This window comes from Diuraphis noxia, unplaced genomic scaffold (assembly GCF_037042655.1).
Source record: "Diuraphis noxia isolate RWA-SAM2 unplaced genomic scaffold, SU_Dnox_SAM2 contig0004, whole genome shotgun sequence".
Taxonomy (NCBI): Eukaryota; Metazoa; Arthropoda; class Insecta; order Hemiptera; family Aphididae; genus Diuraphis; species Diuraphis noxia.
In genome coordinates this window covers 64,861,584-64,883,387 of record NW_028301714.1, presented here as the reverse complement: position 1 = coordinate 64,883,387, position 21,804 = coordinate 64,861,584, and the positions used below count along the sequence as shown (strand labels likewise).

Genomic DNA, 21,804 nt, shown 5'->3' with positions numbered 1-21,804 from the left:
TGATACAGGCTACTATATACTATAGATTACTCGGAACTACTAGTTGAGCATATACAGAAACCGGAATCAACTCAATTTACAAATGGAAAAGAATTTGATGGAATTGGTTTATAGAGATAATACTTTTGAATTGCTACCTAGTTGAAAAGATTAATTATCTTGATGAGCGTCATAAGCTGTTATCAATGGAAATATGGAATAATACTCAACATTACGTCAATAGAAACATTTCCATGTCCAAGAGGCTAGACCTTAAACAGAAAAAAATATTATAATTCAATTATTTACTTTACTAACTTTGCAATTTTTAAAATCAAGTACTATCAAATTATTTGGTATTTGAATTTGTACCACACCTGTTTTTGAAGTGATGTTTTGATACCAATATTGTGTCATGAACAATATCTTTTTTATAAGAGAATGTATGATACGCTGTTATTTTCCATTACTATAAAAAAAATAAACACATTTTTAAAATCAATATTATTTATGGTGTCTAAAATTATATTAAATAATTACTCTTTCCAGTCTGACTATAACATAATTGATATCCACATCGGTTGTAACCTGACCGGTATAGTTTTTTCGCGTACAAAGCTACAATAAGGGATAGAGGTTACCGATTTCATTGAGCCAGATAGAAAGTAACCGTAACTGTAATACTTTTCTTTTAACACCAATCAGGGCTCCTATAAATTTACAGGATATACATATTAATATACTCCATGTTTTTCTAATAGACTTACACACAATTTTATTTTATTAAGCCAAACATTTTAAATTCAGTCTACTCGCGAGTGCAGAAATGATATATTATTTATCGGTCTGATTTGAAAACATTTTCAAATATGCCCAATTTAATATAATGTAACATAGTACCTACTGCATATTTAATAGGTAAATAGAAAATGTCAAGGTTATTGAGCTCATATTTCGATGCTGTAGAAATATAGGAACATGTATTTATAGCCTGTTCTATATTTTGTAAATTTTAAAAATTTTAAATATTTTTAAATCATAAAATTAAAAAAAAATATATCAAATAAAGGTTTTTTTAGAAAAACAATTTTCTGACGTTAAATCGCCACCTAAGAACGTACAGTTTGTACAATGCTTACTGATCAACTTTGGGAGATCCTATAAGATGATTATATTAAATAACCAAGACCTATAGGTAATGCGTTAATCATTATTCGTAAAAATTGAGTCGTAGAAATTACAAAGACTAAATTTTGTTAAGGAATCAATTGTAATTATTTCAAAATCAAGATATTATACTTACGGATAATGATGGAATATTATTTAGATTTATAGGAGAGAGAAAGTACTACAAACATCAATTTCGGACGGTTGGTGAGCATTTTGTTCAAATAATCTCGCATTTGCCTCGGAATTTAATTGTTACCCCTATTCAGTACTATTCACCATGCATATGCGATATATTTAAATGAACAAATAAATAAAAAATTCTTCTGATAAACCACTTACTGCTAATTTCCATAGGGTTTCTAGTTAGAATTAAAACTCTATCGGCATTGGTTTGGCCAGGCATAAATGCTGCTGCTGATTCGTCAAAAATGATCCGTGAATTATCGCGCACTCTCATATTAATTTCTAACCGATAATATTATGTATTTTGACTAGGTATTCGATATAATCGGTAACAGTAAATTATCGGGTAGTTAAAAATAACTATTGTCTATATCGCAATATAAATAATGAGTTATTGTAAATTAGAAATGGTAAATATATCATAAGCCGTAAATGTATCATATTATTATTTACTATTAAATTACTTAAGTCGATTAATTTTATGGTAGATGAGTAATATTATATTATGTATAATAATCTCCATGGAAGATTTTTGTAAACATTTGAAAAATCTCGTAAAAAATTATATTTGAACTATTTTTCTTTTTCTTTTTTTTGTTAAAGGTAGAAAAACTTACGCTTCGGATTTTAGCTTAAACACCTACTCGTCTATGTTAGGTTAGGTACTATCGCTACTGCATTGATTAGCACGCTACCTAACGGAAAGTCAAAAAATATGACATGTAACATACGTGTCACATTCTCACAAAATGTATATAATTTTTTTCATCTTACTGAGAAAAAATATTAATTATGGGGGATACGAATAAACCGAGTCCGCTTTAATTTTTCATAGCATTTTTCTTCATTTAACAAGCGCAGAATGCTAGGAACGCATTCCCCTCTCACCATGGGTCGTCAACCTTTTAATATTGTATTTGGATTTTGTTTTCATGGTTATTTTTTCACATCCAACGATTATCTTCAACGAAAGTCAATATGGTACCTGCAATAATACTATAGCTATACATATTTAAGTTATTCAATGGTGTGGCAGTTGGAAGGTCTAAGTAAAACATGTTTAAACAGGAATACCTCAATGACGAGAATGTCTCTTGCAATTGTGGAGCGACACAGATGATGATATCACACCCATCGATATGATCGATGGACCTTGCATGCTAGAAGACTTGATGAATTAAACTAAAAAAATGATGTTTTATGCATTTGTAAATTTACTCCACAGAAGCATTGCAAAATAATTGTTCTTGGATTGTTGATGGGTTGAATATGTTTAGTTTTGCATTTATAAAACAGAAATGTTCATGACAAATTCACATTATTTAAGTAGCTATTAGTGTATAATAAATGAGTATATACTACATTATTTTTTTACGAAAACACTGCTATTTATTGTAGTACAAGGTTCATGTGATGTGGTATCAAATATTATTTACTTAACTGTTACCATAATTTTTGGTGCAAACGCAACGCCTGGACAAATACCGCATTAAACGTTCGCTGTTTAAGCCGACAGAGTGCGTAATAAATATATTCTACAGTAAAAAAAAAATGGTGTCAAATAAATTTCTAAAAAATTCCAATATATCAAAATAAAAAATACCTAGCTATTCATAGCTAATACTGTGTTGAATTTGGGTTTCAATTAATTCAATTTGAGCCTTGAGGTCTATAATACATTTTAACCTTACACCAAAAAAACATATCAAAAATTGGCTTTTGTATAAAATTATAGCTTTTCTTAAATTTTGTTTTTTCTCTGATTATTAAGAAATTATATAGCTACTATACATTTTCATTTTAGATTTCTCAAAGTACCAAATCCGATTTGTCATCAGAAACTATTATCGAAGTTAAAAAACAATTTTCCTGTTATTTTTCGTATAAGCAGATAACACAATAAAACACATAATTGTAAAATTCAATACATTCAACACTACGCTCGAAATTTAAAATAATATCTTGCCATTTAAGAGTGAAAAGATTTTTTAATTATTTAAATAAGAACTTAGAGTTTTGTATATTGTGCATGTAACCAAGTGATAAACTTAGTAGTTATTTATATCGCAATAACATCAATTAAGTAGTAATGACATTTACTCCAGTTGAACCATAATTTTTCTTCATAAAGTCTCCACTTGAATTAGCCCAATCACCTATATTTAAAACCATGTTGAGTTTTAAATAATTTAGCCAACCAGAGAGGTTTTGTTATTGCTAAAGGAATGTTGATCATTTATGTGGAATCTATGATTGGGGAATTATATTGATAAATCCTTCACTAGGTAGTAAATATTATTTTTAATTTTAGAACGGGTTTTCGTCGTATTAACAATTTTATCCTTATTTTTTTAATACCTTAGATAATATAACTCTAACAATTTCAATCAAAAATTAATTTTCAATTTTATGTATCAGTTATTTCAATATTATTAGCTATTGATTAAAACTATAAACTCTATATCATATAATAAAACATAAAATTAATATTATATTGTGTTGGCTAGTACCGAAATAAACAAAGTATATTATTAGTAAGTATATTAAGGCCATGAATATTGTGCTGGCCATAAATATTATTATTATTCTTAGTAGTAGTATATTATTATTTATATTATATTATATTATATTATAATATTATATTATTATATTATTATATTATTATTATAGTTGGTTAATATATTGTTAATTGTTGACGAAGAGTACATACTGTACACTGTGTACATGTTAAAACAAATAGAATTAGTTTATTTATATTTTAATATTACGGCAGTGAATTGTTTTATTAAAAGTATCTAATGAGTTTTTAACTTTTTTAACTTTTATTTTTACATTGTGTTTAAATTGAAGTAAAGTAAAGTAATGTTTTCGATTAATTATATAATTTCTTCGACTTGAAATAATAGCTGCAAGCATAAGACTTATCGCGATACAGATATCGCGTGGAGTGATATTTTGGCACCAATATTGAAATGTGACAGAAGGTCGAAGTTATATTAAATGTGTAGTTGTTCAGTGAAACTTCCTTCTAATGAAGCCGCATGTGAAACAAAAAAAATTCGTTACATAGAGATATATGTTAAATATAAATCCTGCATTATTCTCAAAAAAGGTCATGGTTCTCAAAAATAATTCGTTAAATAGAAAATTGCGTTTAGTGGAAGTTTGTTGAATGGAAGTTTCACTGTAGTTAGATTCTGTTTTACTTGAGTTAATATTGAATAACGCAGTTAAAATAATTCTATACATACATATATTATGAAGTTCTACGTATATGTCAAGTAATTCTAATTTTAATAAAAACTAAACGTATCAGTGTAGCACAGTAGGTACGTCATGTACAACCAACCGCTTTACGACAGTTATATCAACAACTGTGCGAGTCGCTCGGTACCGTCACCGATTGGTGATAATTCGGATGATAATCAACAGACTCCTGACACGTGCTGATGCTTAGACGTCAGAATAACAGTTTCCGACGTGATGGTGGGTATAGTCGTCTGACCCGTGGCTGTTATACCAATTATAGTCCGCTTCGTGTTAGGTCCACCGAAAATATGAGATTTTCATTTAAAACCAATGATTATAGACCACATAACTTGCGAAGTAGTAGACGAAACCAACTTTAGATATGAAATATTCATTGATACACTACGCCTTACTATATCTAAGTAACTATATAATAATATGACCATTGATTTGTATAAAATTACTCCACTCAGAATCTTATGGAAAACTTAAAATAATATGAGTACTATCGCCTGGAGTATTTTTAAATCAAGTATTTGGTGTAATTTTTATGATTTTAAAGAATCAATTTTTATTATAATATAATATATATTATATAGAATGTAAGTGTTACAATAACTATAATCCAATATTCATTAAATTATGATTTAACATTAATGTTATTCGATTGATGAAAGTTGGGAAATAGATAGCAAAGTTGTAGCTCTCAGACAACTAGAGGTAGTAAAATTGTTTGAAGCATTATTAAAATACATAATATATTATTAGCAATATATTGATCTTATAATTATTCTTTAAACGAAATAAAACTATAATAATACCATTATGTAGACCACAATAACACGGCATTGGCATAGGCATTTCGGCTACACTCCGGTTGTGGTTCATACTCCTGATTTCTCATAATGAGAATCTAAAAACAATATTATTATTATTATTATGTATTCTCATCATGCTTTAAGAATTTGTGAAAACATTTTTATTTTCAAAAACTTTTACATCTTTTTAAGGAAATTAGTGTAAAATAATAACCGTGTAAATCATTACATATACCAATATGATATGTTTTGTCTGTAATCAAATCTTGTTAATAACAAATTGTAAAATTATATTTAGAATTTTATTTTTGAACAACCTATGTGACAATGAGTTTAAAAAAATAATGAATGATAGTAGATCTATTATTTTATTTTTTACCTACTTATGGAATAAATCCATCTACAAGTATAACTACACAAAGTGTTGCAGTAAAAAAAAACACAATATTCAATTTAAGTTAATTTCAACGGCAGAACTTCAAAAAAAAAAAAAAAACTATGAAAACTATAAATATATACACTTTTTTTTATTGGAATAAGCCCCGGCAGCGAAGGCCACTGGCTGAAATATATACATTAATTTATTCAACCAATAAAAATAAGAAATATTTATACAATTGTACATTGTTAGTTGTTATACCTATATAGCACACACTAGAACTACTGCGAATTTACTTAGAAATGATGATCGATATTTTTCGAAAGATATCTTATTAGTTTTATACTATGATAATAATAAATGTAATTAATGATCAGAAAATAATAATATTATAGACGTAAGAAAAAACATCATTAATTAATTAATTAACACTGAATTCACGAATATGCAACGTCTTTACTATTCTTGACAGCAATGTAGTAAAATTGCCTATACTATACGCCGTCATATCTTATGCATCAAAACAATTTTATAATATTATAATTTTTATTTTTAGTTTATTAATTCTTGCTATGATATTAGTACTAGTATTGAAATATCTGTGAGATAGTTACCAAAAACAAAAATTAAAATTTGAAAAAAACATTGTTTTCTCAACGACACGATAATATTTTGATACTCGTAGCTTTTTTATTCCCGTATGTACATTGAAAGTATTATTAAATTTATTATATATTTTTCAAAAAAAGATTATATTATTTTTGTTTCACCCAAATTTGTAATTGTTCATAATGAAATACTGTTCAAATTTAAAATTCACAATATTCTAATCATGTTGTCCCATAATATTTATAAAAATTTAATAGCCAATAAGTAAAACAATAGAAATATATATACAGTTTTTTCAATACTACATTTATGATTACCCATCATAAATGCTACTGATGCAATAGTACTATTTTTTGGCTTCAAAAGTTTCGACGTGTAACAATTTGACACCACAGTTTTCATTTATTTCGATGGCTGAAGCTTAACTTATACAACAGTAGTCGTCTCTCGGTCTTCGAAATATCAGGAAGAGGTTTAAAAATTTTATAGTATACTCGTGTTATTGACCAGATCGGTAGTAACAACCTCTGCAGCATAACCGCGGCAAATTCGATAGTTTGTTATTAACGCCACCGATGAAGATAAAGTACTACAAATATGACAATATAGACGACAAAAAGCGACTTGGCTCGTCAGAGATAAAACTCTCTGTTATAAAAAAAAAAAAAACAACCACAATGATACATTGTCGAATTTGCCACATATCGAGCTGCATGTTATACGTAAAATTATGTGTGATATATCACACTTGAGACCGGTCGCCGAGTAAACCACCGGATATGAAGTGTCTTACATTAAATCATTTTAAACATCGATCACGACATATATCGGCTGATTATACTCGCAGTGTTGCGGCAGTGCGCGATAAATATTATAAACACTGGAAAATAAAATATGTAGTCTATATAATATATATATATATATATATTTCTTGATTTTTGATAAACATTTATCTACAATCCACTTGGTCCTGTTGCCCAAACTATATAAATCTTAAATTGTATATGTCTTTAGAGTATATGACATATATGTATATAATATTATAATATATATTGTATATTTTTTATAATTATTAATATTAACTTAAACGTAATCTAAAATACATATTAATTGTAATCAGTAATAATTTTTACCCTAGGATATTCGTTAATTTATTTCTAAAAATAACATGATAATTATAAGGTTAAACATATATGATCAAACGCTTTGCACCTGAATCGTCGACAAATAATATTAAAAATTACGATTTTAAGATATATTATATAAATATAATATAAGATGAGGGTATTTTTCCTACATTACAAAATTACATTACTATATCATTAAACTCGAATGTTATGTATTTTCTATATTTTCTTATGGTCGAATGAACTCAATAAATGGCAATTTTGTCGGCAAAATTATTAATTTTTAACTGGGAATTACGAGTAATTTAGGTGCAAAGCTTTGTATATTAAATGCTACCCTTGTCATCGGTTTTTATTAGACTAACAGTGATTTTTCTACATAGTACATCGATTGTGTGAATAAAAATAAACAATTATATTTAACATTAACTTAAACTAGTCGTAATATTAAGTCGAAAACAAATTATTGTACAGCTCAATTTGTTTAATAGTAAGTATATTATATCCGTAAATAAACATAAATAGGTACTAGTTAAACATGTGCATCGAATATTTTAAATTATTCCAAATTGCTATAATTATAATTTATAGGTTTCGTTACATGTAATAATATATTAAGTTATAAGGTAGGTACAAATTTTAATTATAATTATTATCTTGACAGTTCATAAAAAAATACAATTTAGTAATTGTTTTATGTGACCTAACAATTCAAGACATCTTTTAAATGTTTTTTTTTTTAATACAGGTTGAAAATAAATGATTTAGTATAAATTTTAAAATTATATTAATAATAAAACCGTTTCGTGCCATAGATTTATAAGAATTAATTTTATCGTAATATTTTGATAAATCGGTAATAGTCTATTTTTATGTGACACGTATTTGTGTATAATTATTATTATAAAAGGCGTACCTATTACAATAGTGCCTAAACGATGAAAGAAATAGTGTTATGTAAACGTGAAAAAATGTATAAATAATTTTGATGGTAATTTCAAAATGTATAGATATTTCTTTTTTATATAGTATATTAATCAAATGTCAACAAGATTAAAAATTAATCGTAAGGAAACACAACGATATTATAATGTTTAAATTGACGGTGTTGCATTTTATTAAGGACGCCAGAAAAAAAATGATAATAATACATTATAATATTTTTTTAAGGATAAAATAAATAGTAAACATACACTATATTATAATCATGAATTATATTTATCCAATAACAAAAATAAATAGTATTCTGCTACTTAAGGTAATAACCAAAGTATATCACCTAATAATTTAAAATTAAAAAAATAAAATAAAATAAATAATCATAAATTACAAATCATTTTTACTCGGTAAGTAGATTTACTATTGAGCACAGCCAGTAAAAGTTTTTGACAGACATAATCATAGTAATAATAATAATAATAATAATGATAAGTGTAATAAAGAATAATATTAATATTAACCGACATCTATATGTTTTTTATATTTTCTTTTGAAAATATTTTATAAACATTATTAATCGAAATAATTCTCGATGGTTGACAGAAGGCATACGCGTAGATAAATAAGATTACAAACTAACCTTAAAATTCTTTAGCACTAAAATTGGCTAAATAGTGGAATATTTATACTACGTCAAACGTGTGCTCGTGTATGTGTGTCGCGGTCGTTGTTATGTGTTTTTATTTTTTTATTTTTCTATAACGTCCCCAGTGCAGCGGCTACCATTTATATTATTATTAAGTTTTATTGCAGTAACAATTTATGTTAACGAGAGAAACGTCCGTTTTAGTCGGCCACTTGGGAGGCGTCGTTGTCGGTACGAAATGACTTAGACGCATTTTTTTTTTTTTTTAAGCCCAATAACGATAGCACGTCACGATGCAGAAGGCAAGTACAATACCTGATGCGATGCATTTAATAATAATGACGATACGGTGTATCTTAACTATCTATCTATACCTGCCAATGATGGTGAATTGACGACAGCGGACAAATGATAATATTTTGGACGTGTCACGACGTATATAGATTGATTAATAATCGATCTCGATGACATTACAACGGTCGGAACCGCCCAGGACGATTCCGTCTAGATATTTATATTTTTTTTTAATATTATACAGTGATATACAGTCAATCCTTGCCGCGGTCGACCGCCATGAGACATATAATAATAATAATAATAATAATATAAAATATATATTATTTTATTATTGCGTGACGCATTCGGGCAACGCGATGTAACGAATTAACAATGATCATATTATGCACAAGCCTCGTGGCATCTATACTATTATCGCGAACGTAAAGACAACAAAATAGCCGCCATGATAATGCTGTTATACGTATCCAATACCATATAACTGTACAAGTGATGCGCGTCTATGTTATGTAGCCGCTAAAATAAAAACTGTACGAGAGAAAAACGTTTAGGTTTTTCTAAATTCAAAGACCAAGTCCAGAGAGATTAACGATGTGTACAATGCATGTACGTGTAGTGTGCGCGCGCGAGCGTGTGTGTGTGTGTATGAGTGTGTGAGGAAAAGAAGTAGGTACTCGTTAAAATAGCAAATCGACCGGTCGATCAATCACACTCTATTTATTTTTTTTTCACTATATCAAACACACCGTCGTCATGTATATATGTGACGTATATGATATATATATATATATATCAGAAACTCTAACTAGACTATACTTATATCACTAGATATTACATAGGTATAATCTATTTATATATATGTGTGTATATACTTAAATAATAAGTGTGTGGGAGGATAATATTATATTATATTCGCAGTCACCATAAAAATATAATACACATTATAATAAAATAATATGATATTATATATTATTATTATTACTATTATTATCAAACGTTTATTGATCACTCGAATTTTCCTATAAGACCAGTCTTTTCGATACCAAAGCGCACGTGACACGTCATTGTGCCAAACAGCTCCGCCAGTCTGACATAAATATTGATAAAATATTATAATGTGATACAAAAACAAGACGACAATGATGAACATCATTCGCGATGGTTGCACACGTTCGTTTCAAAGTGTTCCCGGGACTCTCGTGGACGCGCTTATTACCGTCGTAAATATTGTACAGTCGACGTTATAATATACCTAGTCGAATTTACTTCTAGAGAGAAATGGTTAAAAGAAAAAGAGAAAAAAACGCCCGTCCCCCGCCCCGATAATAGAAGTCGATACGACGACAGACGGAAAATAAAAACAAAACTTGAGAAAAAGAAATTACTGGTAAAACTCCGACCCCCTGCCCTCCCCCCCCAAAAAAAAAAAAAAACTCCACCCCCTCTCGCACCCGCAGGACGACGAGGACGACCCAAACCGGACTAATCACTTTTCTTGTATATTTGAGCCATACGGCGGTCCTCGTCGGGCATGTCTGTGTCGGACCAGCCGTACACGTTCGTACACATCTCGTGCGCCGTCGGTGAGCCGTCACTGTTGCCCGTCGCCGTATCGGTGGCCGGCAGCTTGCGCGTACCGTCGCCGGTGCGCAGGGCCCGCTTGTTCACCAGTTCGGCGGGCACGGTCTTCAGGTCGTACGCCCAACCGATCAGCGAGAACGCGTCGATGAACAGCGTGGACAGGTTCAGCTTGTAGTCGAGCAGCTCGGCGTTCTTGTAGTCCCAGGGAAACGTGTGGTGGTAGTTGTGCCAGCCGTCGCCGCACGTGGCCACCGACACGAACATGTTCTCGGTGGGATTGATGTTCCTGCAGGCGGGCAAACAAGCGAAAACAAAATTTTAAAAACACGGCGACGTCATTATATAACGCAGGGATTCTCAAACTGTGGTACGCGTACCCCTTGGGGGTACTCGAAATTTTTTTTTTACGTGTAGGTACGAGTCTGCTCAAGAAAATTGTATATATTTATTTTAGTCTAGTCACTAAGAAGGAGAACCCCAAAAAAAATGTATTGGCAAAAAGGAGTACACTGTTCATAAAAGTTTGAGAATCCCTGATATAATATGGCAACCGATATGATCAAAATATATAAATGACAAATATTGTGATTATCTGATGATATTTTAAATTTTGTTTAGGTCAACGATTGAGCAAAACAATATGAACTGACATAATATTTATGGCTACTGAGACGTCACGAACAAGGATTGTCTCCGGACCGTATCGCTCTACAGGCAATTTTCATATTGCATAAATAATTGGTTTGGTGTTTTATATTAATAAACATTTTCGTGTATTATCAGCTGTTCTATCATAGTAGTTCTATTCTGACAGCTCCCGAAAACCAAACCGAAACCGTTTAATTAGTGGTTTCTTGGACATTTTAATGTAGATGCATAACGTATATTATCGCAAAAGGTGCTGTAGGTAGCATAATATATAAAATACTGATTTTTAATATTTTTTAGTATCTATTTTAAATAAACTTGCTGATTAAAAACTATTTACTTTTAAAAGTAAAGAAATAGTTTTTAAGAGAGGTCACGGAATCGGTCAGTATCTAATTTGGTGGAAACGAATATACAGTTGAAAACTTGTAACATTAAAAAAGTATGATTTTGATGAAGACGTGTTGCCTCTGTCTGGGTACTGATCGTACTGAGTAAAGCAACATAAGCGATTTTTCGGCTCCCCACCGTGAACCGACAGTTTTAAGGACAATGGTGGTATTGAATGGGATTGATGGGTGTGTTCAAGGCATGAGCCACAACATCGTCCCACCCATAGTATAAGTACTATGGTTCCATCCGATAAACCCGAATTTCGAAGGTCTTATATTGAAAGGAATTAGAGACAAAAAAATCTGTTACGGTTCGTCACCTCCGATACAGCCAACTATGGTTTATCCCACTGGATTTTCATAGGGATTATAATATATATGTGTGATAAGTGTTACTGCCATGACATATATAAACAAGACGAATGGCGTAGTGGCTTTTCGTTAGACGTTCAAAATATATAGGTATTATAGATATTATAGGAATTTCTGCACAAGCCAAACCAATGTATATTATATACCTATACATATACATATAATAAATCGTATGAATACAGAATATAGGGGACATTTTAAAAAACCATAGCAAAGAACGCAATCAAGCAAGCTAAACGAGACGAGCTCTTACCGTTGTGAGGTAAGATTTTTTTTGTCACCACGATAAATGGCTATTTATAAGCAAGGTAGCTACATAAATAACAATAATAATACTGGTCTTGAGTTCTAAGGGTGTGTCTTTAGTGGGGGGGAGGTCTCATCAATAGTTTTACTGTTTCTAGACTTCAAGAGACATGCAATACAAAAAACAACCGAATCACTTGTTTACAATAATAGTTGGTGAACGGTTCTTGTAAAATAAATCATTCGAAATTCTCCAAACCTTTTGTAAATCATAAAAGTAGGTATATAGGTGAATGACGTAATGATAATCGACGATTTTGTTGTGTTATACCATCAGTATCGTACCGCCCCGAGAACGAAAATCGTTTTTTTTTTACACGACGGTGGTTAATTTAGCTTCAAGATACAGAAAAACAGGGAAAAAATTCACTTTATATTATATGCGTGTAGTACATAAATAATGATTGATGTAGTGTATCGACTAGGGCGTTCTATAAAAAGGCACTAAGTGCGATTTTATTTTTCTGAACCATATAAGGGACGCCGTAAACATCTTATAGTAAATTTGAACCTATACAGAATAACACATTTCATCCGATCGATGTAAATCTATAAAAGCAGCTCCGCTTTACAGGCGACGATATTTTGGATACATGACCAAATATTATTATTATTATCATCATCATAGATAGACAACTTCAAATGGCTAATTGACTTGACTAACGAAAAATGTTGAGCCTATCACTTTTAAGCTTATCCTATCGGTTCAGCCATTTAGGAATGCATAAAGAACAAACAGGCAGAAATCCATTTATATATTTACTATGCATTTAATGATACTTCAAAATCATTTTTTGAGGTTTTTATGTTGCATTGAATTCAAAGTTCCTTAACTATTACGTATTATAACGACGATGGCGATAAACAGAGTGATTCATCAAGCAAGCTAACATCCATTTTTTTTATTCAAATTCTAATTTTTGGAATTTTAAAACATGCATAATGATTAATATCCCTACTTTCAGTTATTTTAGTTTTTCATACCATTTACGGAGTTTTATAAGATGAAATAGACTTCTTCTTTTTTTTAATGAGAACCAAACTTTTTTACTGTACATTATAATCAAGCAGATGATTCTTTTAAATTGTTAACTTATTAAAATGAATAATATACAAAGGATAATAGTCTTTAAGAATGGTTTTACAAAAATATAAAGTAGATGTAATATTGAATAATATAACATTTATAATATTTAATACACTCCATTAATTTTTACAAATTATTAAATGTTGATGGAATAATATGAATTACTAAAACATTCAAATCATCATAGCCTTCTCATAATAGCTTCCAAACTCATATCATCATATTATTACGAAACCACACTATAGTTAATATGCGAAGTCAATAACTCAACAATTCTTGAAAATGTTCGGAATATTACGATTTTTATACAATAAATGGGTCATCTATAATTTGGTGTTAGATGGGCATACGAACCTCGTTTGAATAAAAAAAAGTTGTCGTCACCACGGGAAAACAGTACTCTCTCCTTTTTATTAGTATAAACAATTTAAGCATTTGAGCACATTCGTTCCTTATTTAAAATCAGAATATTTCTATACAGGAGCACTATACTGTGCACTAAAATCGAATTATTCTTTAAAAAATGATTACTATGGAAAAATATTTTATTTTCTTTTAGCGACAGCTTGGAATAGTGTACAAGATAAAACATATGTATCTCAAAAACGTTAGGGTCATCTTCTGAAATAACGATAAGTGTGTGTGTGTGTGTGTGTGTGCGTGAATCAAACACACTAATTGGTAGGCACATAATGTAATATCGTCGTGTCGTTGTATAGGATATTAAAGCAACGGAGGCGAACACTCACTTGTCGTACGGCTTGAGTCCCCACATGTGCGCAGCGCTGTTGATGAGGAACGTGGAGTGCAACGTGAGCACTTGCCGGAGCTGGGCGGCCACCAGGTGCGCGACCAGCAGGTCCTCGCCCCACAGCCACCACGGCACGAATGTGGGCAGCGCGTACGACAGGATGGCGGCCAGCGGCGCGTACAGCCTGTACTGCCACATGACCACCCAGTCGGACTCCATGTCGGACATGTCCACCGACGACACCTTGGACTCGAACGCCGGGTGCGGCATGATGAGCGCCCAGCCGACGTGCGAGTAGAAGAACCCGCGGTTCGAGTTGTGCGGGTCCGCGTCCGTGTCCGTGTACTTGTGGTGCAGCCGGTGGTCGCGCACCCAGTTGTACACGCTGTACTGGACGCCCACCGTCTGGAACAGGGCCAGTATGATGCGCAGCGGCAGCTTGGCCTTGTACGCGTGGTGTGACCACAGCCTGTGCGAGCCGGCCGTCACGCCGATCGACGACATGGTGCCGACCGCGAGCGCTGCAATGGTAAACGAATCAAGGTTTTTTAAGTTGTTTTTTTATTTTAGATTTATTTATACGACTCATTATAGCACCGACTGCACTGCAGGTTGCAGTGACATACACCTGTGGGGTATACAGGGTGATTGGGTTTTAGCTCCCTCGCCCCGTTTTTATACTTGAATTGTACATAATATATACATATATATAATAAAAAACCCTCATTTTTAGAATTTTTAAGTTTGCTTATAAATACCACATTTTCAAATTCCTGATATTTTTTGGTAGTAATTAAGGAGTGTGGTGATTCAAATTTCTATTTTTCAAAATGACAATCCACCTTTTTATTCAAAATGATTTAGTGGGTGATTTTCCTAAAAATTTTGATAAAGGATTTTCATTAAAAGAATAATTAAAAATGAAAAACGGAGGTTCCTGTATGAAAAACAGAAGTTTGTACTGTCACGGGATCATCCTTAAATGGTGAAAAAATCTTAAGTATTTTAAAATAATGGTCTTCAAATGAATTTAAAAATTCCAAAATTTTGAATTTTAATATATGTATAATTCAAGCACAACAATTGGATGAGCATGCTTAAAAATAACCCTGTATAAAGGTATAAAAGAAAATATTTCGGTTAAACTTTAATAATATCTCAATTTTAATATCGGCTGTTATTAAGACCATAATATACGTGGGATGTTATGACGTTTATTTTGGTGAATTTAGACTAATGTAGTTTGCCATAGGTATCATATTATTATATCGACCGCCATATATGACGTGAATAATTTTCAGAATAAAGTAAAATATTAAACAATCATGAGTCAAATTAGCTGAATATTAATAATTCAAGTTTGTTCTAAAATAAACTTTAAAAACTAAGAAACGAACACACGAAATAATTTTTATTTAAAAAAAAAAAAAAACAGAAAATATTATCGATTCAAGACTCAAGTTCTTGCACAGTTTCAACAATTCCTCTGAGTATTACTTTTTAAATTTAAATAAGTAACAACAGATTACTCACTAATTTTTCAAATATATAATTTATAAAATTCAACAATAAATGTATATCATTATTCATAACTATGACATTAATATTTTTATGTTGGCGCCTACCGATTAAATTAACATTGGTGTTGGGTAGAAACGACACAAATTTAAAGCGTTACTGTAACGACGTAGCTTTTTTTTCAACGTCTACCTAAAATTAATTCAATTCTTTTCCTAGTATATCAGTATAACGAAAAAATATAATTCATAATTGTTTATTTTTGAATTTTAAAATATAACGTGTCTCGAGTTTTCGTGACGTGAGAGTAACGAAGTTTATTTTCGTATTGATAAGTAAAGTACAATTATTATTGGATCTCGAATAAAAAAACGAATAAAGAGACTTTTACTACTTTTCGACGATAACTTGTCTCCAGCACTGAATTATTTATTATCAGTATTATTGGGTTGGAACGAAAGAGGGATGATGCGATAAATGCGACATTGGGTGTATAAGCCGCTGCGCTGCATTTACCCGGTCCGCAATATGTGAGCGTTTAAAATGTTCACCGCGAGACGAATGGACGGAGGGCTTGGGGCTTAATGTTTTTTTACTGATTTTGAACTAAAAAAATAATGCTCTACAGTCTATATAATACGTTATTATAGTCGTAATATTTTTATAATACAGTAAAAACATCTCAAATATCTACAGTACACAGTACGTATTACACTTATGTATGGATGATAGTGAATTATTATTATTTTTACGGTTAAAATCGTATAATTTATGTACTTATTTGTTACCGTAAAATTTATGAAGGCGCCATAATTCTTGGCGACTCTTAAAAGGGGGCGTGTATCCAAAAATCCTGGGAATCACTGCGGTCATAAATTAATTTAATTGCGGAACAGACATAATTATTGTGTAAGTAACGGTCCAATAGTACGATATCGACAATCGATATTGACCTACGATAGCTCCTTTCAAATGCATTTAATAATTCAGAGTATTGCTTTATTATTTTAATTAAAAGAGGCTATTTTAAACATAATACATTTTGTATTAATCTAATATTAGAATTTTTGTATCTTATTTTCTACTCCCAATGTGCTTTTTTAAATCAAATAAATAAATATAATGTAATTCCATTCCTCCAAAATTAAAGAATTAAAAACAAAACTTTTAATTTTTTACGTTGTAAATGTACAACGTAGGCATTTAAGTATTAGACTTTTATCCTTATTCCTTAGTATTTCAAGTAGAATAACTCTGGAAGTTTTCGTTCGAATTTTGATTGCAATATGTCAAAATTTTCAGAAAAATTATCTGAATCACATTTTGCTTTAAAATATATAGGTTGTCATTTGAAAAACCAAAGTTGGTATCGCTACAGGATACTCCTTAAAAGTTGTGAAAAATCTAAGTACTCAAAAATATCGCCTTTAACTACACTTAAATATTCCAAAAATCAAAATTTGAACATATGCATAATTTAAGCACAAAAATGGGGCGAGCATGCTTAAAAAATCACCCTGTATATTATAACAAAACGATTTGCATTTTTATCTGCAATCTCGATCATTATTTTACATGTAAGAAAGTTTTATTGTTATGGACTCTCTGAACAACTTTGTCTTTGCAACTCTAATCGAATATAGTTCAAGTCTAAGAGAAAAAAAAAACCCAACTAGAACCTTGCATAGTACTCAACTGCACCGAATGAAAATAACCACACTTCCTGTGTCGAATTTCGCTGCGGCGTACGATGTGCAATAATAATATGTTTTAAAAATGCACGTCGTACATATATAATATCATTGGAATCTAAATACTTACCGAACAGTACGGTGTACAGCTTCACCTGACCGGTGACGCAGAAGTAGAGACCGGCCAGAGCCAGCAAGTGGATGCTTGTGAAAAATAAACGTCGGCGTCTCGTAGAGAATACATCGTCAGCCGACAAAATCAGTTCGTCGGCGGGCGGCGGGCTAAACGGACTGCTCCTCACCCTAGGGTTCATCGACAACTCGTCTACACAACAACAGAGTTTTCCCAATTGAAAGCAAACCGCCAAAATTACGGTTTTGCCATATATATGTATATAGTATAATATGTCAGTTATAGGTACGTGCGATATATTACTATATTTTTATATTATTATTATTATTACTATACTTACGCCAAAATATTATGTATGCCCGCAAACCGTAATATTTGACTAGGCCGACGATTTCGTTGATTTTGAGAAACGCTTGACCTTTCCAACACTGCTTCTCGTTCGAATCCGACATGCTCGACCATCCGTTTGCACAACCGTTGGGCATTTTTCTCTCCTCCCTGAGGATGGTACTCGAGTCTGTGGCGTTTGGACTCATTCTGAATATCATAAGTTTACACGTTGTACTTACATAAAAGAATGCATTGAAAACTTGTTCACAACAGTATATAAATCGTATTTCAACGAAATGATTATGGTTTTATAACAATATTTTATATTTGCGACAAATTATCTTACTTAATTATATACATATATAATTATATATATTATCAGGCGTATACGCGTATTATAATACCTTGTTGTTGATATTGATTTATATGTTGTTGATGTGCAAATAATGTTACTTATACATTCTCTTCACTCTCGACACAATATAAACGGTTATGATCTGAAAAAAAACCAAACAAAACACGTTTTATTTTATTTATTTAAAATAGTTTAATTACAATCTACACGAACAAGGTATAATGAGTAAGTGTGGTGACATAAAATAACATTAATTATAGAATAGGAAAGAGGCGCCTGATCAGAAATAAAAAAATACGTTTTTTTTAAACTATATACAAAATAATATTGTAATAATAGGGACTATAAACGCATAATATAATTGTAATAACAGATATTTTTTGGAAAACGTCCAATTTCAAACACAAAAACATTTCGTTTGTTTGCAATAATCCGTGATCTACATACTACCGCACATGGCCACACAACGAGAGTTATTATTATTATGAAAATATAAAATATATTATAATATAATATTTTATATGCACAATAAATATTATATGAGAGGTATCTGTTTAGTATTTATTTTATATTATTATTATACTATACTCCCCGTGAGGCGATGTATGAGGGAGATAGATATTAATTTGGTCCTATTAACGGATTTCTGCACTTAACAAGGCATGATGCAGTGTTGTTCTGGTGCTTGAAATCGGATTTTCACACAATCTGTTCTTTCGTATCGGTTTGGACTGCAATAAGCAATTATTATGTAAAATTACTCTACAGAAGTGTATAATAGGTATCCATAATATATAACATACATATCTAAAGCAATAGAGGTCAAGTATCGAGGTTGGTGTGTTGTCTATGTGTACAGTTTTCACGCAGTGTAGGCGTATCGATAATTTATTCGCCATTGTTTATTGCAAATGTTTTGACAATGCAAATGTGTGTTAGGTTATTTCCGTGGACGTTCTGTCGAGCATAATATAGCCGATATTATGTAAATTAAAGTTGAGCCAACAGTAATGTTATAATTCAAAGGAATTCGTGCATTGGAAAATAAACCACAGGTATACCGAGTATAAAATGTATTTATTTTTTTTTTTTAAAGCGATGACGAATATTGTCTGTTCTATTTTATATTCTACAGATTACTATAAAAATACCTATTATATTATACGCACTGCATTATATAATGTCGATAAATTATATATTATTATTTGGGTATTTAAAAACAAAAAAAAATCATTTTTTAGTTAGAAAATAATAACACAAGTACCTACAAACATATATATATACCTATTTTTGCTTTCCACGTTTTGTTACGTGCATTTTTTTCCTAACACCAAATGATCCATTTAACGCACACCATACTATAATTAACTTGGTGAACTTTTATGGTTGTACTTGTACCTATACCAACATATTATTATAACATACATATAGTAACATGTAGGCACGTTCATTCCAGGCATAGGTACCTATTTATGTTTGCTGCGGTGCAATAGATACGCACATTCCACATTACTATATATATTATTATTAAGTCGTGGTGACAAAAAACTTAATTTTTACTAATACCTCATCGACGTTTAACAGCAGGTTACTAAAATATAACAGGTAAGTAAACCGACGCCGGGGAAAAAAACCACCAATCGTATTCATAATTTAATGCTACACGCTGCCGAATATTTTTAAATAGGTACATCACGCCCTTGAGTTATATAGGTACTCTGTACGAGGTGGCGTAAATTCCCCGTCCTTGTGTGTTCGCTACAAACACCGAAAACCATATAATATTTTCTGTGTGCCATCGTTTGTTATACATATACCTATAGGTTATGTATATTATATACAATACACTCCCTTATTGGCTGACGTTTCGAAAAAAGCAAACACCTTTATCATTGATCACACTACTATACATAACAACATTATTATTATTATATAATACGACACGTAAATAGTATAATAATAGTATGTGTACTTATTATATATAATATACGCGTTGACTATTAATAATTGTTATGTAAGACACTATTTTAAACTAAAACGGCTATGCTAACAAGCATTATTTAAAATATTAAAACATTCCGAGAATAATAATATAGGTGTTGATATTATAGGTTAGGTTAGTCGTTATAAATATTAACGTCAACACAGAGGTAATACTTTGACGCTTATAGGTAAATAACAGCGCGCCACCGACACGATATACGAACTTTATGGTAATATTTTATGAAACGACCGAATAGACAAAATCTGTCTTACATGCGGTGCAGCTGGTATACTGTATCCGAAACTGCAGAGATAATTATAAATTTATAATATTTTCAACATAATGTGTTATTATTAAATCGCGATGCAGACGTCAACGTTATCATAAAATGTACAACAAATAGAAAGAGGAGTAGATGACGTATACAAAGGGATGTCAAAAATGTTGCGAATGAAATATATTTTTATATTTTTTCCGTTTCTCATATTTGTTGGATAATTAAATGCCGTGCGAAAAAATCAACTTCTTTGAAAGAAACTAAATTAATATAGCTGTAACGTCGCGTATATTCGGTTTTTGTATCATTTCATATTTCTGGAAAGATACAAAAATTATTACAAAATAATAAATATAATAGTAAAAAGATATATAAAGTTGTATTATATTGTGTATTATGATAAATTTCAAACGTCCGACTAGTCAAAAGCATATTCATTATTGAAAATGATCAAATACAAAAGCGAGTAAAAATAAATTGATAAATTATATTATTATAATATTGACTGACATGTATATAAAAACTTTTGGAGAAACGACTAACGAGAGGTTATTTTCACAATACCAGATAATTATATGCATATTGTATTGCTATGAATATAATATAAATGATGGGGAGGGTCATGGGGACACAGTTGACAGTTCATTATTGTAAGTTCTGATTTGTATGACAATACAAAATATACATATACAAGACATTACTTTTAGCCTTTAGCACAAGCACTAGGTAATGTTACCTAGAAAATTATTGATTTCTGATTTCATGTTATAAAATAAATTTTAAAAAAGTGGGCAAGGGGGTATCGCTTTGCTGAGAATTTTTGAAAATTTAATCGTAAATAGATAACACTAATATAAACATTTGATGAAAATTTCAAGTCTTTAAAACGATTCGTTTTTGAATTACAGCAAAATAAAAAATCGATTTTGTTGAAAACTGATTATGCGGAAAATTCCCGTTTTTAGTTACTTTTTTTGGGGTTT

General features: G+C 30.7%; 1 protein-coding gene across 2 annotated transcripts in view; it reads right to left on the bottom strand.

The window, feature by feature from the left end:
* Window positions 1–7,293: 7,293 nt before the first annotated feature.
* The window catches only part of LOC107163126 ((11Z)-hexadec-11-enoyl-CoA conjugase-like), a 54,831-nt gene continuing 40,320 nt past the window's right edge, over window positions 7,294–21,804 (bottom strand). Inside the window, exons 2-6 of one of the 2 annotated variants that reach the window (XM_015510382.2) lie at window positions 18,610–18,702; window positions 18,216–18,412; window positions 17,873–18,067; window positions 14,532–15,054; window positions 7,294–11,263 (exon numbers count right to left, since the gene is read on the bottom strand). In XM_015510382.2, the coding sequence (XP_015365868.1) occupies window positions 10,879–11,263; window positions 14,532–15,054; window positions 17,873–18,067; window positions 18,216–18,411 (1,299 nt within the window). In that variant the 5' untranslated portion in view covers window position 18,412; window positions 18,610–18,702 and the 3' untranslated portion in view covers window positions 7,294–10,878. Of the gene's footprint in view, window positions 11,264–14,531; window positions 15,055–17,872; window positions 18,068–18,215; window positions 18,424–18,609; window positions 18,703–21,804 lie in introns of those variants that run through there. The other variant, XM_089225972.1, reaches the window with a different exon arrangement.